At 31.9% G+C, this 13,825-nt stretch overlaps 1 protein-coding gene across 1 annotated transcript in view; it reads right to left on the reverse strand.

Moving 5' to 3' along the window:
* The window catches only part of LOC129227066 (calpain-15-like), an 82,359-nt gene that overhangs the window by 5,051 nt on the left and 63,483 nt on the right, over positions 1-13,825 (reverse strand). The window contains exons 8-11 of the mRNA XM_054861712.1: positions 11,353-11,505; positions 6,977-7,141; positions 3,317-3,513; positions 2,739-2,884 (exon numbers count right to left, since the gene is read on the reverse strand). Of these exons, the coding sequence (XP_054717687.1) occupies positions 2,739-2,884; positions 3,317-3,513; positions 6,977-7,141; positions 11,353-11,505 (661 nt within the window). The remainder of the gene's footprint in view (positions 1-2,738; positions 2,885-3,316; positions 3,514-6,976; positions 7,142-11,352; positions 11,506-13,825) is intronic.

The following is a 13,825-nucleotide window of genomic DNA, read 5'->3' on the forward strand; positions in this document are numbered from 1 at the left end:
GGACAAGCGAAAGAGAAATATATGACAGAATGAGTAAACAAACTAGAAGTCTAGAAGTAGCCTGAAACTTAACACGTCATCAAAACAGCCAAGGAAAAAACGTCACAGGGCAAAAAACGGTTTTTTAAAGGATAAATTTTCTAACAGTTGGGAAAAGGAGCATGCTCGACAAATCATTGACTAAAGTAGAATTTTACCAGATATAATAGGATTCCCAAAAATTTAAACTGTACATGTGAGAACAACCATGAATAATTCTGGCCGGAAAAATATTAAAAATTATGATTGCAGCACTAAAAATGTTGGGCAATGGAGGAATGTGCAAAATCCTGTTTTTTGACACAATTTTCATGTTCTTTTTTATGGAATTTGAGAGCACATCTTGTATAAATGGGATTGATAAGACATGCTCTCAATTTCATATAAAAAGCATGAAAATTGTGTCAAAAAACAGGATTTTAAACGTTCCTCCATCGTTCAACATTGTTGGTCCTGCAATCATAATTTCGATTTTTCTTCTGCCAGAATATTATTCATGGTTGCTCGTCTACGTATGATTTAGATTTTTGGGAATTCTACTATATCTAGAAAAATTCTACTTTAATAGTCAATGATTTGTCGAGCATGGTCCCTTTCCCTACCATTTAGAAATCCTCCCTTTAGAGAACCTTTTCATGACGTAATGTAGCTGGTTCTGACCACACTTCTAGTTAATTTACTCATTCTGTCTTATAATTCGCGTTCACTTGTCCGTTGTCAGACTTTGGTATCCATTTCTTTTTGCACTAATAAAGTGGTTTACATTCTGAAATGGCTCTGAACAGGCGTTTCTCTGAAATGGCTGTTTGAAGAGGTTTTAACACATTTTACCATAGTACCCCACTATCCAGTATGCCGGAAAAAAGTGAGGTTGAGCATACCTGGAAATTCAAATTTTCCGGCAAGTGGAATAATTCAAGGTTTATTTTGTAACGAAACAAAAGTAAATTTCCCCATTCATTTTCCAATCAGAAAGCAAACCACTGTAAGGAAAAAAATAATAAATCCTAAAAGTAATCTTCTTTCAAAAAAAAAAAAATGTGTATTGCATATAATATGTGCTTGTTATTTATGGTAAGTCATTGTTAATGGATTTAATTATATGCCAATAAAGTAATCAATTCAGAAGCAATTAACGCTTCTGCGATTTGTTCATAGTTTTTTTAAATAAATGATTTTAGTTTCCTTTTAGAGGGGTCAGTTTAATTTTTATTTATTGAATAGCTGTGGTAAATTCTTTAGCACTGGTTGAGGGGCGGTAACTTACTGCTTAAGTGTTTGCTTACTTAGTTTTAATTCATTCTTTATAAAATTATTCGTTATTAAACAATATTTTTCTTGTTAAAATAACAAATGACGTTAGTAAATATTTTTACAAAATTAAACTGTGATATGTACAGAATTATATTCATTTTTAAGCTGAACATATTTCTTATAGTATTATTCTTTTTCCTAACCTCGATTTTTTGGGCATGCCGAAAAGGACCAGGCAAGTGTTATTGAAAATCTGGTTAACCCCAAATTTTGTGGCATGCTGGATAATGGGGGGGTAATACGGTAATTTTTTAAAATTTGTACTAGTAAATATGTTGTCACAATTTTTACATACTATAAGCATCAATTTCAATCCACAGTAACTAGGACAGTATTCCTTATTTTTAACGTTCGCACAAAGGACTAAAAGGTTTTAAAACTTTTGACTGAACCTCGGCCACAATAGTTGAACCAATTCATTTCTGTAGAACTGCATTAAGTTTTTGAGACATAGTTTTTACAGCCCCACAGTGTTTATTGTAAGTCAATTCTTTTTTTCTGCAACTTGTTGTACCTCAAAAACTTTGCAATTTCGACTTTTTGAAACTTTTCTGCATTTATGACCTGAATTCAAAGAATTTTTCAAGTTTATCTAGGGAAAACAAAAAATGAAAATAATCCCCAAAGCCTTTATATTGCACATTGTCGTCTCTGTCAAAAGTGAGAAATTGCAGGCATAAAAAAAAATTCTTTCACTGCAACATTTTCATTGCCCTCTAGTTCAGAAGAACACAGGGAAAAAATGAATTCAAAGATATCTTCTAGTATGCTCACTAAAAATGTCAGTTATCCTTGAAGAGGAATAAGGGGAGTTTCAATAATGAAATCAACTCTTTTGAAGCAAAGTAGTGAGTGAATAATACCTCACTCATAACTATATTCAAGGACAATTCAAATAAAAAATTGATCATTTATTATTTCATCTTGATTCCAACCAACTTCTTGGGAGAAACTAGACCTAATGCTAAACGTTTAAATCTTTTTATAGGATTTTTTTAGTACAATAAATTAATATAATTCTGAATATTGAAATATGTCATCCTTAACTTCTGTTTTTAGCCTTTTTGTATGTATCGTAATTTGGAACAATGGGCAAATATGATGAAACGTAATTTTTTACAGACCCTCGACAATCGTTACATCGGGGCAATACTGCATGTATGATAAATAGATATTCTTGCTTAAGCCTATGATAATAGATTAAAAAATAATATTTTAAAAACATCAATAAAGTACATTTTAAACAAAAAATGATCAATCAGTATGGATACATACGAAACAATTATGCATTGCTAGTTAGAGAATTTAAAAAATAAAAAGTGAATGAAATTGAACTCATACATGATGTACGCACGAGATATTCTTTATAGATATAATACACAAACCTCATGACGCTGTCCTTTGGCAACAGTTAGTAGAATAATGGCGTCAGCAAGAATATGAGGCATGGGAAGAATTTTTTCCACTAGAAGACGTTTTGAACTATGGATTGCAAGAAGAAATCTTGGGAATTGTTCATAAGTATTTAAACCTGAAAATAACCCATGTGTATAATATCAAATCTTCCTAATGAAAATATATAAATTAAATTATGCTTACAATTTTTGCCGCAATAGTCTTAAAATAAGCAAGATTTTCAGGGGAAAAAATGCTTGACATGAACATAAAAGTAAAAAATTATTTTAAAAAATAAAACTTAAAAATGTCAATTTAATACAAACGTGATCATGTATCATTTCACTTTAAATTCTTTAGGTTACACTTAGTGTACCATCATTTGCAAACTCTAAACACTTTTTTTAAGCAATTTCACTAAGGCTAACTGCAAAATATTTCATTGCAATTGTAATTATCCTATTTCAGGCTCTTTCCTGATCTTTTAACTTAAAAAAAGTCCCACCTCTCAAACAGATATTACTCGGATAAAACATTCAATGTTTTTACTGCACAAGAAACGACTTACTGGTATGCCAGTGATTGAACGCCAGGCAAACTACTATGTACATTCCAGGTTCCAACATCGCGTGGCAACCCACGAAACCTCTAACTTGTCTCTTGCTGTGCTTGATGAGTGCACCAACTTGCCCTTGGGATGGATCTGAAGTGCGGAAGACTACGACACACAAATCAAGTTGAGATCTCTGAGACCTTTCAGCATTCCTGGGGGAAGAGATTTCATGAGATTTATACTTGGTAAAAACAAAATACAGTCAGTTTGCGATAACTTGATTATTATTATAATTTAAAATTTTCACCCGGTTGTCTTCAATTTCATGTTATTTATCTTCCATATCTCGATGTTTACTTCATTTAGTTTGAAGCTTTCTTTAAAAAAAGATGACTCGAAATTTATTAGCAAACAGAAAAAACTTTTAAGTAAAATCTGAAAAATATATAGTTTTTTTATTTTGCAATTCCTGCACAGGAAATTCGAAAGTCAAAAGAACATCTATTAAAGCAATATGCAATAAAGGACTAACACCTGTGGATTGATACAGGGCGATTCTCGAATAAATGTCCCGTGCATAACGATAAGTTTTTTATTTTATTCAAGTACAGTCGTCCCTCGCTACTTCTGGCTTCAACTTTCGCTGCTTCACTACATCGCGGTTTTTTCTGCTCCCCCCCCCTTCAAATAAACAATTGGCCTTTTTTATGTGCTCGTGTAAACTGTTTCCTATAAAAGAACAACAAAGTATGTCTTTGAAGTAAGGTAAGCTCTTCTGAGGGGCTGTAGCTGTTCTAGTGGAGGTATAAAATTGTCGAAGAAAGTGTAGGGAATCGTTAAATCATTTTAACCGTTAAACACCGACTGGAAAGTATAAATCACCGTAATATTACTAGGGGATAAATACATCTGTAAATGGTGTTCCACAATGCACTAGTTTTTTAAGTTGTTTTCGTAAAACCTTTAATGAGGATGAATGTAGAGGAAGAACGGGGCACATACAGTCATTGTGGCAATTAATTCTTCCTTGAACAAGTTTAGCTATTTTCATAGATTAGTAGCAGTGTGTAAGAACTGCGTGTATATGTGTAGTTCATTCCCAAATTTCATCCCAATAATTAACAATGTGATATCTACTACGTCTAATCTATCTCATTTTCTCATATTTTGTGCAATATATTAAGTAATATAATTGTAATAGTGGCTAAGGGTACTGTTTCATGTCTAGGGAGCGCTAACTATGTTAAAAAAGTATTTAAATTGTCATAAGTAAGTTTTATGCGCTCTAATTAGGAAAATATTTGGTTTATTAATACAGAATCCTACTTCAGGGAAATTCAGTTACTGCGGTAAAGCCTGGAACGAATTAACCGCGACAGACAAGGGTTGACTATAACTATTAATTAAATATGAGATTAACTGTTATGCTTTGATAGTATATTAAAGCATGTATTATTCCTCAATAGCAGTATTTTTTGAAGGCTTTGGTTAGCTGGAAAAAATAAAAAACTTAGCGTTACGCATGGGACATTTTTTCAAGAATCGCCCAACAGGTGTTTAACATCTTGCTGTGTTGTTAGCACGCGCGTCTAAAGCGAAATGAACTCTTTCGGAGAGTTCAGCGTCTTCAACAAAACAACGATGATTGAAGCTGAAAAAACAACTTTTAAAGAAGTGTGAGAGTTGGGACTAATCTGACTTTATAAAATATGATTGAAAAATTGAGGTTTGCCACAAAGTGTTTGTGAAAACCATGGAAGAAAATGAAAGTGCTACTGAAGGGAAAATATTTGAAAAAGCATCAGCATTACTTACTTAGCATTATATGTTTTACTACTCACAAAACTGTTTATTACAGCTTAAAATGATGGATTATCTTACAGGAATGAAATACAAATTTAGAATAAAAGGTTTAATGAAAATCAAGAAGCTTGCTTAGTTTAATTTTTACCTTTGTTCTTAATGTTTTAATTTAAATTTGTTAAACTGTGAGCTCTTAAAAGTGCTCAGCTTATTAACTTTTAGTGGAAGCTCAACCAGGACGTGTGATAGTGCTTGAAAAAAAAAATATTCATCTTGTGCAACATCAAGAAGAGCCAAAGTTAAACGTAACTTGTTTATTATGACTCTGATACTGTTTGACCACGGATTGTATGTAATCTGGCAATCTGCCAAGTAAAGACGATTCCATCTGAATGTATCTAGCAGGGGAGAAGGGAAAATAATGATGGGATTTTGATGCACGCGTTTTATAATGTCACTAGTGCCTCATTCATTTATTGCATTCTCAAAAGTAAAACAAGGGGAAACAAAAGAGAATAAAATATTTTCATTTCATTCAAAAACGTAAAAGCAAAATGGTAAGCTCAAAACGTTGTTGTGAATAAATAAATTAATTAATTTTTGCCGTGAAAATATGGATCGAATGTACTTTAGATTTTAAAAATGTTGCTGTGAGCAAATTTTCATTTTTACAAAACTAAGGCCAAATTATTGAGAGGCAAAAGTGCACATCTGAAACAAACCAACTAACACCCCTATAAACTAATAGATGCGTCCATTTCCGCCTATAAACCGGATATTAGCCTTTCCGTGTAATCGATGGTCAAACAGTATATACAATGACATGTTAAACGAAATACTGAGAATACACTCTTTACAATATTAAGTAGCTCATTATACTTTAATTGACTTCTGAAGCCAACATTCTAAGTCAAAGTATGAAACTTTAATCATATTGAGCTATGATATTCATGTCAAGAGCAGTAAGCCGAAGCTATCAGCAAAAACGGACAGACTCAACTGAGCTGCCGAAAAAGACAAGCAAGTCTGACTTGGGTTGAAATTGAAAGGGAAGACAATGAGGCAAAGTGCCGGTAGCTTAAATGCTACTGGCAATTTGCATATTCTGCTGATGCGATCTTGTTGCAAGAAGGAAAGAATGAATGAGAAAAAACTAATGCAAATTAAGGTTGCCAACACTTTTGGAAAATATTTTACCTCCTTTTGTAACAAAATTACTGACATTTTCATTCACAAAATAATTTATACGTTATGTAATTTTATCAGTTATTTTAATATTAATTAAATATTCTAGATTAAAATTACTGAAATGTTAAACAACCAAACTAGAGGTAAATCGAAGTTTTTTTGTTCAAAAGCAACACAAATGTTTTAAATTAATAGCAATCATACAAAAACAATTGCTAAGTTGACCTCCTTTTACAAATCAAATGTTTACCGTTATACAATAAGGTAAAATATTTTAACAACACAAACATTTCACAAAAAGCAGTTGCAGACACTTGTTTCAGTGTTATGCCTTATTCAATGCAAACAAATAGGCTTATGACCAAAAAAAATTTTTTTTTATGTTGTTGTAATCATAATCCGCAATCGTCCAAACATGTATGAGCATTTGTTTTTGAACATATCAATGTCGAAGGTTAAGAAAATGGAAAAATTTACAAGCTAGTCAGACCAAAAAAAAAAAAATTTCCACATAAAATAAAAAGAAAACACAAATGGTCATATTGACAACAAAAGAGTTAATAATTAAACTTAGTTTTACTTCAGCTATTTACAATGTACAGTGTTACTACTGATCTTAATAAACACTAAAACTAGCCATAAAATATTTTGATCTAAAAAAGATGTTTTATCATTCGTAATTACCTCTGACCTTCTTGAAACAGACTAAATTCTACTTCAGTTGCATCTAAAACAGTCAGAGCAGTTACTGCTAAGCATTCCTTATCAGTGTGGGGAGGCAGTACACCTTGTAAACGAACTTCATTCCAATCAGATTTCACTTTACAAATATCAATGCAATCAAAGTACCTGAAAATAAAATGTTGTAGGTTCTGTATTTTTACTAAAACACAAAATGCACCTTAATGCTGTGAAAAAAAAAAGCAATAGGATGGGAAAATAGAATCTGGAAGAAGGGCATTTGTGCTATGTTTAAAAACCTGACATATGCCCTGCTTCTAGATAGGTACCCATTCAAATATTGTAGTGAGACAAGCAATGCTATGGACATTTTTTGCTGAACTATTTTACCAATATATCATCTTCACTTGTTGAGATGGATCGTCTTTCTTTTTTTTTTTTTCAACGGCCAAGTTGAAGCTTCATAAACAGTTTAAAATTCTTGGATTTGATGATTGAAGTTTATGGGTTGAAGTGGTTTTTATGACCTATGAAGTTCCCTCTCTTTCCATTTTTAGAACATCACCTGTTCAAACCACGCCTGTCATTTTGCATTTGTTCAGGGCAGTAGCGGATCCAGACGATTCTGTTGGGAGGGGCGATATTGCATTATAGGGGGGGGGGGGGCAGGAGGTGAATAGTGAAAATAAATTTTTTTTAAAGTTTAAAAACTTATGCATGTGTTTTTTTTCTCGAATAATGTGTATCGTTTAAAGAGTTTGAATGAAAGTTATTAGTGTTTTGAGTACCACAAGAATAAAAATTAAAATAATAATAATAATAATAATAATTTCTACTAATATTCTGGATATATTATCTAAATTGAACTCTTCAACTTTTGATTTGTTAGAGGACTCATGAAATATTTTCAGTAGCCATTTAGGTCCTCAATTGTGCTTTTTTTCCTTATAAAAGAAAAGTTGCAATATTAAGATGGCATCTCTTTGTACCAGTTTTCGTACCAAACATAATGAAATACTAAAATTGCATTTGTAAATAAAATTTAAAGATAGTTATGGATTTGTTTGTTGATTGAGTTGTTTATTATTCGCGCATAAGTAGGAGTGTTTGCCTCCCAAAAATTTTTGTTAGGAACACATTTTTAGATTATTTGGTGGTTAATAAGAGAAAGAGAGGCTGGAGGTCCTCTCCAGAATTTTTTTAAAATTTAAGGGTATATTTTCAAAAACATAATTGTTTGCTGTCTTTGGATTTTTGAAGGGTAAAGATGAGATTCCGGAATTCTCCCCAATTGTTTTGTTTGACATTAGAGCTTCATAAACGCAATTTTTGAAATCTTTAGTGATGCTGATAACCAGGGGGGCCCGGGGAATTTGACCTGAAAAAAAATTCGGAATTGCACTCCTAAAAACGCAATTGTATACCACTTTTGATGACATAGCAGAAAACATAGGGTTCAGGGTTCACTTTTTAATGAAGGAGATCCAAAAACGCTGTTTAAGATGACCTTTGAAAGATGAAGAAAGAAGGATAAGGGGGCTCCTCTCCTTAAATGTTTCGAAATTGAAGTCCTCCAAATGCAGTTATAAGCTATGTTTTATGAAGTAGCGGGAAGAAACGGGGTTTTGAACTTTCCATCAGAAATTGTTCAAAATTAGAGCCTTGAAATGCGATGGTTGGCCATCTATGGTAACGTTAAGGGAAGGGATGGGATCATGAGCTATCTCTCAACTTTTCAATATTGAAGCTTCAAAAAACTACTGTTAGTGGATCTTCATTGATGTTAAGGGAAGGGCTTGGGATCGGAGACTCTTCCCCGGAATGTTTTCGGAATTGAAGTTTTAAAAACGTAACTGAAGACCCTCAAATGGCATTTTCCAAAAAGGTTTCAATTCCCACGATTTTTTCTAAATAGATGCATTGAAAATTCAAAACTTTTGACAATCTTTGATGACATTGGAGAGAAGGGATATTGAGGAACTCTCCCCTGAAAAATTTTTGTATTGCATTTGTAGGCGATTTTTTGTGATGTGCTGGGGGGGGGGGGGAGTTTGGTTACCTTTCCCTGGAAGTTTTTTGAATTTTCCAACCTTTTTGGGGGGAGGTGATCCCCCCCCCCCCTGTGGATCCCCGCCACTGGTTCAGAGAGGGTGCAATGAGTACATACTCAATGCGAAATCAGCAAAAACCACTCATAAGTAAATACATTAATTTCTCAAAGCCAGGAGGAGATCATGCAATTGACTCCCCGAAATGAAGGGCCTGGTCTAAACTAATGCAAACATGCGTTTTCTTGCAGTAGGACACTTGGCCGAAATTTTTCACTGTGATTTGACAACTTTCCAGTTAGTTTTTCTTTTATTTGAACAAGAAGGGGTACGTTCCACAAATGTTCTTGATTTATTTTGAAACCAGGCATGTTTCCAACAAAACACAAGATCACAATAACTTAAGCTGGAACATACATCAAGACCTTTGACAAAAACTATCCTAGCATCAAACTGACCGAACTAAAAGCTGCTCACTGCATCATTCAGAGAAGAAATCAATTATCAACTGGTACACCAAGTACCAGGGTTCGCCGTTATATATCAGTCGATATATATCATGAAATATATCACGATATATATCCAATATTTATTTTGAAAATATCATGATATTTTGATATTTTTTATATTTATTATTTCAACTACGCTATATTTTTAATGTAAAAATTATATTAATCATAGTAATAATGTTCATTTATTATTAAAAATAACCAAAAAGTTATGTACTATATTTTTATGATGTATTATTATATATCTACATAGTATAAAATCTGTGTGTTTGAACTCACAAAACTCGAGAACTACCCGGCCGATTTTGCTGAAATTTTCACAGTAGTCCCTTTAAGTCCTGAAAAGGTTTGCAGACCAATTCGAATAAAATTCGATGAATAGTTCTTTTTTTTATTCCAATTTACTTCTAATTTTTACATAAATTGTCAAATATTGGGGTAAAAAATTACTTGCACATATTAATATTACATATCGTTAGAAAGGGTAGGATTTTCCGCGTTCTACGCAGTTTGTTTCAATGCTCTAACTTTATTACGGCGGGAGTTATTTGCGTTTTTAGCTCGAATTTTTTTAGGCTTAGCTGAAATTTAGGCACTACATTCTTCATTAAATAAATCAATAAAAAGTGAAGGAATTGTCCCACAGCTTTCTTTTTGACGCCATTGGACAAATCAACCTTTTTTACTCAGATCAAACTCCACCTATGGTTGAAAAAATATGCTTTTATCTCAAAAGGAAAAAAAGTTACAAGCCTTTTTAAATCAAGTTTAAGAAATCGCGATTCCATTCAAATTGTGAACCATTTTCTTCAGTGGCGTAGCTAGACCCAACTTTCGGGGGGGGGGGTTACTTCTTTTATATATATATATATATATATATGTATAATCGCTTGGAATTTTTTCCTTTTCTTTTTTTTCTTTCTCTTCTCTCTTCTTTTTCTCTTTTTTTTTGAGACTAACTTTTCGGGGGGGGGGGGTTTGTCCCCAAAAACCCCCCTTAGCTACACCCCTGATTTTCTTTCACATTTTAATTCCTCAATCTTATTTTATGTTGTGTTTCCATGGTTACGCATTTTAGATCATCTTTCTGGATTTAATTTCTTAAAAGTATTTTAATATCTGTCATCATTGTTTGGAAGGGAAATCATGATGGTTTTTTTTTAGTTATTTTTTACGCCTGATTGTTGAATATAGGTCACTTGACACAATTTTTATTTTCAAGGTAGACCGGGCAAAGCCGGGCAAATCAGCTAGTCATTAATATAACAAACTCATGTAATATTCCTTTTTTATTTTACATTTATAAAATTATAAGTAATCTTAACAGTTTTAATTCATTTTAAAAGTGCCTAATTAATTATTAAACATTAGTCAGAGAAAAAGAAAATGTCTTATGACTGTGCCCCGACCAATGTATATTTTTTATTTCTGAATCATATAATTGTGTAAAAGTAGCTATCAGAAGAAAAATGAGTGAAACAGCTAATGTTAAATTAACTCCATTAAAATTGATAGAAATGTAAAATGAAATGTTAGATATAAATATTGAAAGAAACCTTAATTTTAAGTCTACATATTTTAATTATAATAGAAGAAAATAAAGAGTGAGTTGAGGATGCATTTACTATTTTGAAGAGTTTAGTTTGTGCTTATTGAAAATATCGGATATATATCAAAATATCCGATACATATCAAAATATCGGATATTTTTGATATTTTCAAAAATATAATATTTTGAAACCTGACAAGTACATATATTTTTATCTTCTAAACATACAGAATGGTAGTAAATCAATTCAAAGTATAACTGTGTCGGGCTTACTTTAAGACGTCTTGAAAGGACATCCAAAATACTCCTTCATCAGCACCATGAGGGATCAACTGATCACGTAAAGCAGGGGTCCATAATGGTGAACTATCAGACCAGTCACCTCTCCAAGAGTAGTGGCCCCAAGGATTCCTTAATCGCACCAATCTAGACAAAAAACGATTCCAACTTCAAATTAAGTATACAATACCTTATTTTTAGATACGAAGGGAAGTAAAGGCGTCCTTCGTATAACAGAATTAATTTGTTCGGAGTAGTATCCAAACCGTGTTATACGAGACTTTTTTAAAAATAACATTTTAACTTATTTTTTACACTAATCAATCATGTACACATTGTAAAAATCATGTCAATATGTACCGTGTTATATCGAAACCGTGTTATACGAGACTTAGAAATAATGTCAATCAAGGGATGTGTACCGTGTTGTATCGGAACCAAGTCTCATAAAAACAAAGTAAAAACTTATTAGAGTTATCAAACATTAACAGAATGTATTAAACAAAAATGAAATTCCATCTTTTTTAAAGATAAGATTCATGTTATATCTAAACCATGAAGTATTAAAATCAAGTATATATAAATACTACCATGAAGTAAGTTTTGTACAGTGTTATATCGAAACCGTGTTGTACAAGTACTGTGTTACACAAGGGACGCCTGCATTGTATTTTACTCTTCATTTTACTATAATAAGATAAATATAATTTTTGTTTAACAGTCATTTTCTTTCATTCAAGTTTATAATAATCACAAACTAGGTACCATGTAATATCGAAATCATGTTGTACAAGTATCGTGACATACAATTAGGCCTGTATTGTATTTTATTCTTCATTTTATTATAAGATAAAAATAATTTTTGGTAAAAAGTCATTGTCTTTCATTCAAGTTATAAAAAATTTAATGCATTGAAAGTAACATTTCTGCTCTGTTTCTCTTTGGCTGTAATGGGCACTAAAGAGTAAATCCAATAAAGATATTGATTTTTAAAACTTTATAGACAGAAAATGGAGAAAAATGGTTGACCTAGTGATAATTCTCTACACAAATAAGATTTTTTCTTTTTTTTAAAAGTTATGCATAAAGAGTTTTGAACATGCATTAGCAGGAAAAGTTGAAACACGACAGTGCAAAATCTTATATCTTTAAACGAGCAATTCTTGTGGGTATGTATATATATTTATATTTCGTATCTCGGAAACAGCTCTAATGATTTGGATGAAATTTTGGATTTAATTGTAGTTTTGCATTCTAAGTTCATCTACATCAGTGTTTTTTCTGTAAAAACGCGATTTTTTACAAAAAAGAGTTTTTTAATATAAAGTCTAATTAAGTTCAGCCCTGAAAAAAATTGTGAATTGACACATAAGGCAGCCGATTTGCAACCATAACAATAAAAACTTGTCCCTTCTCGCTTTGAAATTTTAAAATTGCTTAGGGTTGCCAGGTTTGGCTGATATTAGCCACTTTGGCTATTTTAATCGCACTTGGCTAAAAACAAATTCAAAAGCATTATGTAAGTCGATGTAAAGCTTTTTTTTTTTTAAAGCAAAACTATTGCTTGACCGTCTTATTTTATTTTATTTATTTATCTTTCTTTAACATTTCAAATAATTTTATATGTTTTTTAAATCACACATCTAAATTTTATTTCGAAAAAACAAATGTCTTGAGACTATTTATATTTTGTTAAGACTGTTGTTGTAATTTGTTGGTGTGGTTTGTGGATTTTAATTTTTTATGGACAGCATGCTGTATGTAGAATTTTCTGGCGTAAAGTGACCAACTACACTAAAAGTACTTATTCCAAGTAAAAATCTCGATTGGGATAAAATCGTGAATCGCAACATAGTATGGAAGGAAGTATTGGGTTAAAACCGATTTCACCATAGTAAAATTGGCTCTAAAATCTTTTAATTAATGACAGGAAAATTGTATAGCGGAAACAAAAATGTAACAGATAGTTTAAAGCAAAATGTTGATTTAATTGCATTCAGAATCTTTGTTTGGTACTTTAGTGTTATAAGATTGTTGTGGCGCATTTTCAATCCTAGCATTGTTTTCACATTTATTTTCGCAATGTTTGGTCTCAGAAACTACTTTTTTGGCAATACCGTGTGTTAAATATGTATATGAAAACCAGCTCAGAGCTTCCCTATGTGGATGACTGTGGGGGAGAGGAGGCCTATATTCAGTAGTAGACTTCTTATAGCTGAAATGATTATAATGCTGATGAAGTGATTACAAGTATATCTCTCGTTTTTCGGAAGCATATCCAACGACTGGCGAGAATCTTAATATTTCGTTAAAGTGATGCGTTTCAAGTATATTTGAAGAAAAACAGGAGTTGACAAAAAAAAAACTTTTCAAGCCGAGCGAGAATGGAACAAAATGAAGGCAAGTTGAATTGATTTAAACTCGAAAATAAATAGAAAATTCTTAAATATGTTTTTTTCATATCGTA

The sequence above is a fragment of the Uloborus diversus genome, chromosome 1 (genome assembly GCF_026930045.1).
Source record: "Uloborus diversus isolate 005 chromosome 1, Udiv.v.3.1, whole genome shotgun sequence".
Lineage (NCBI taxonomy): Eukaryota > Metazoa > Arthropoda > Arachnida > Araneae > Uloboridae > Uloborus > Uloborus diversus.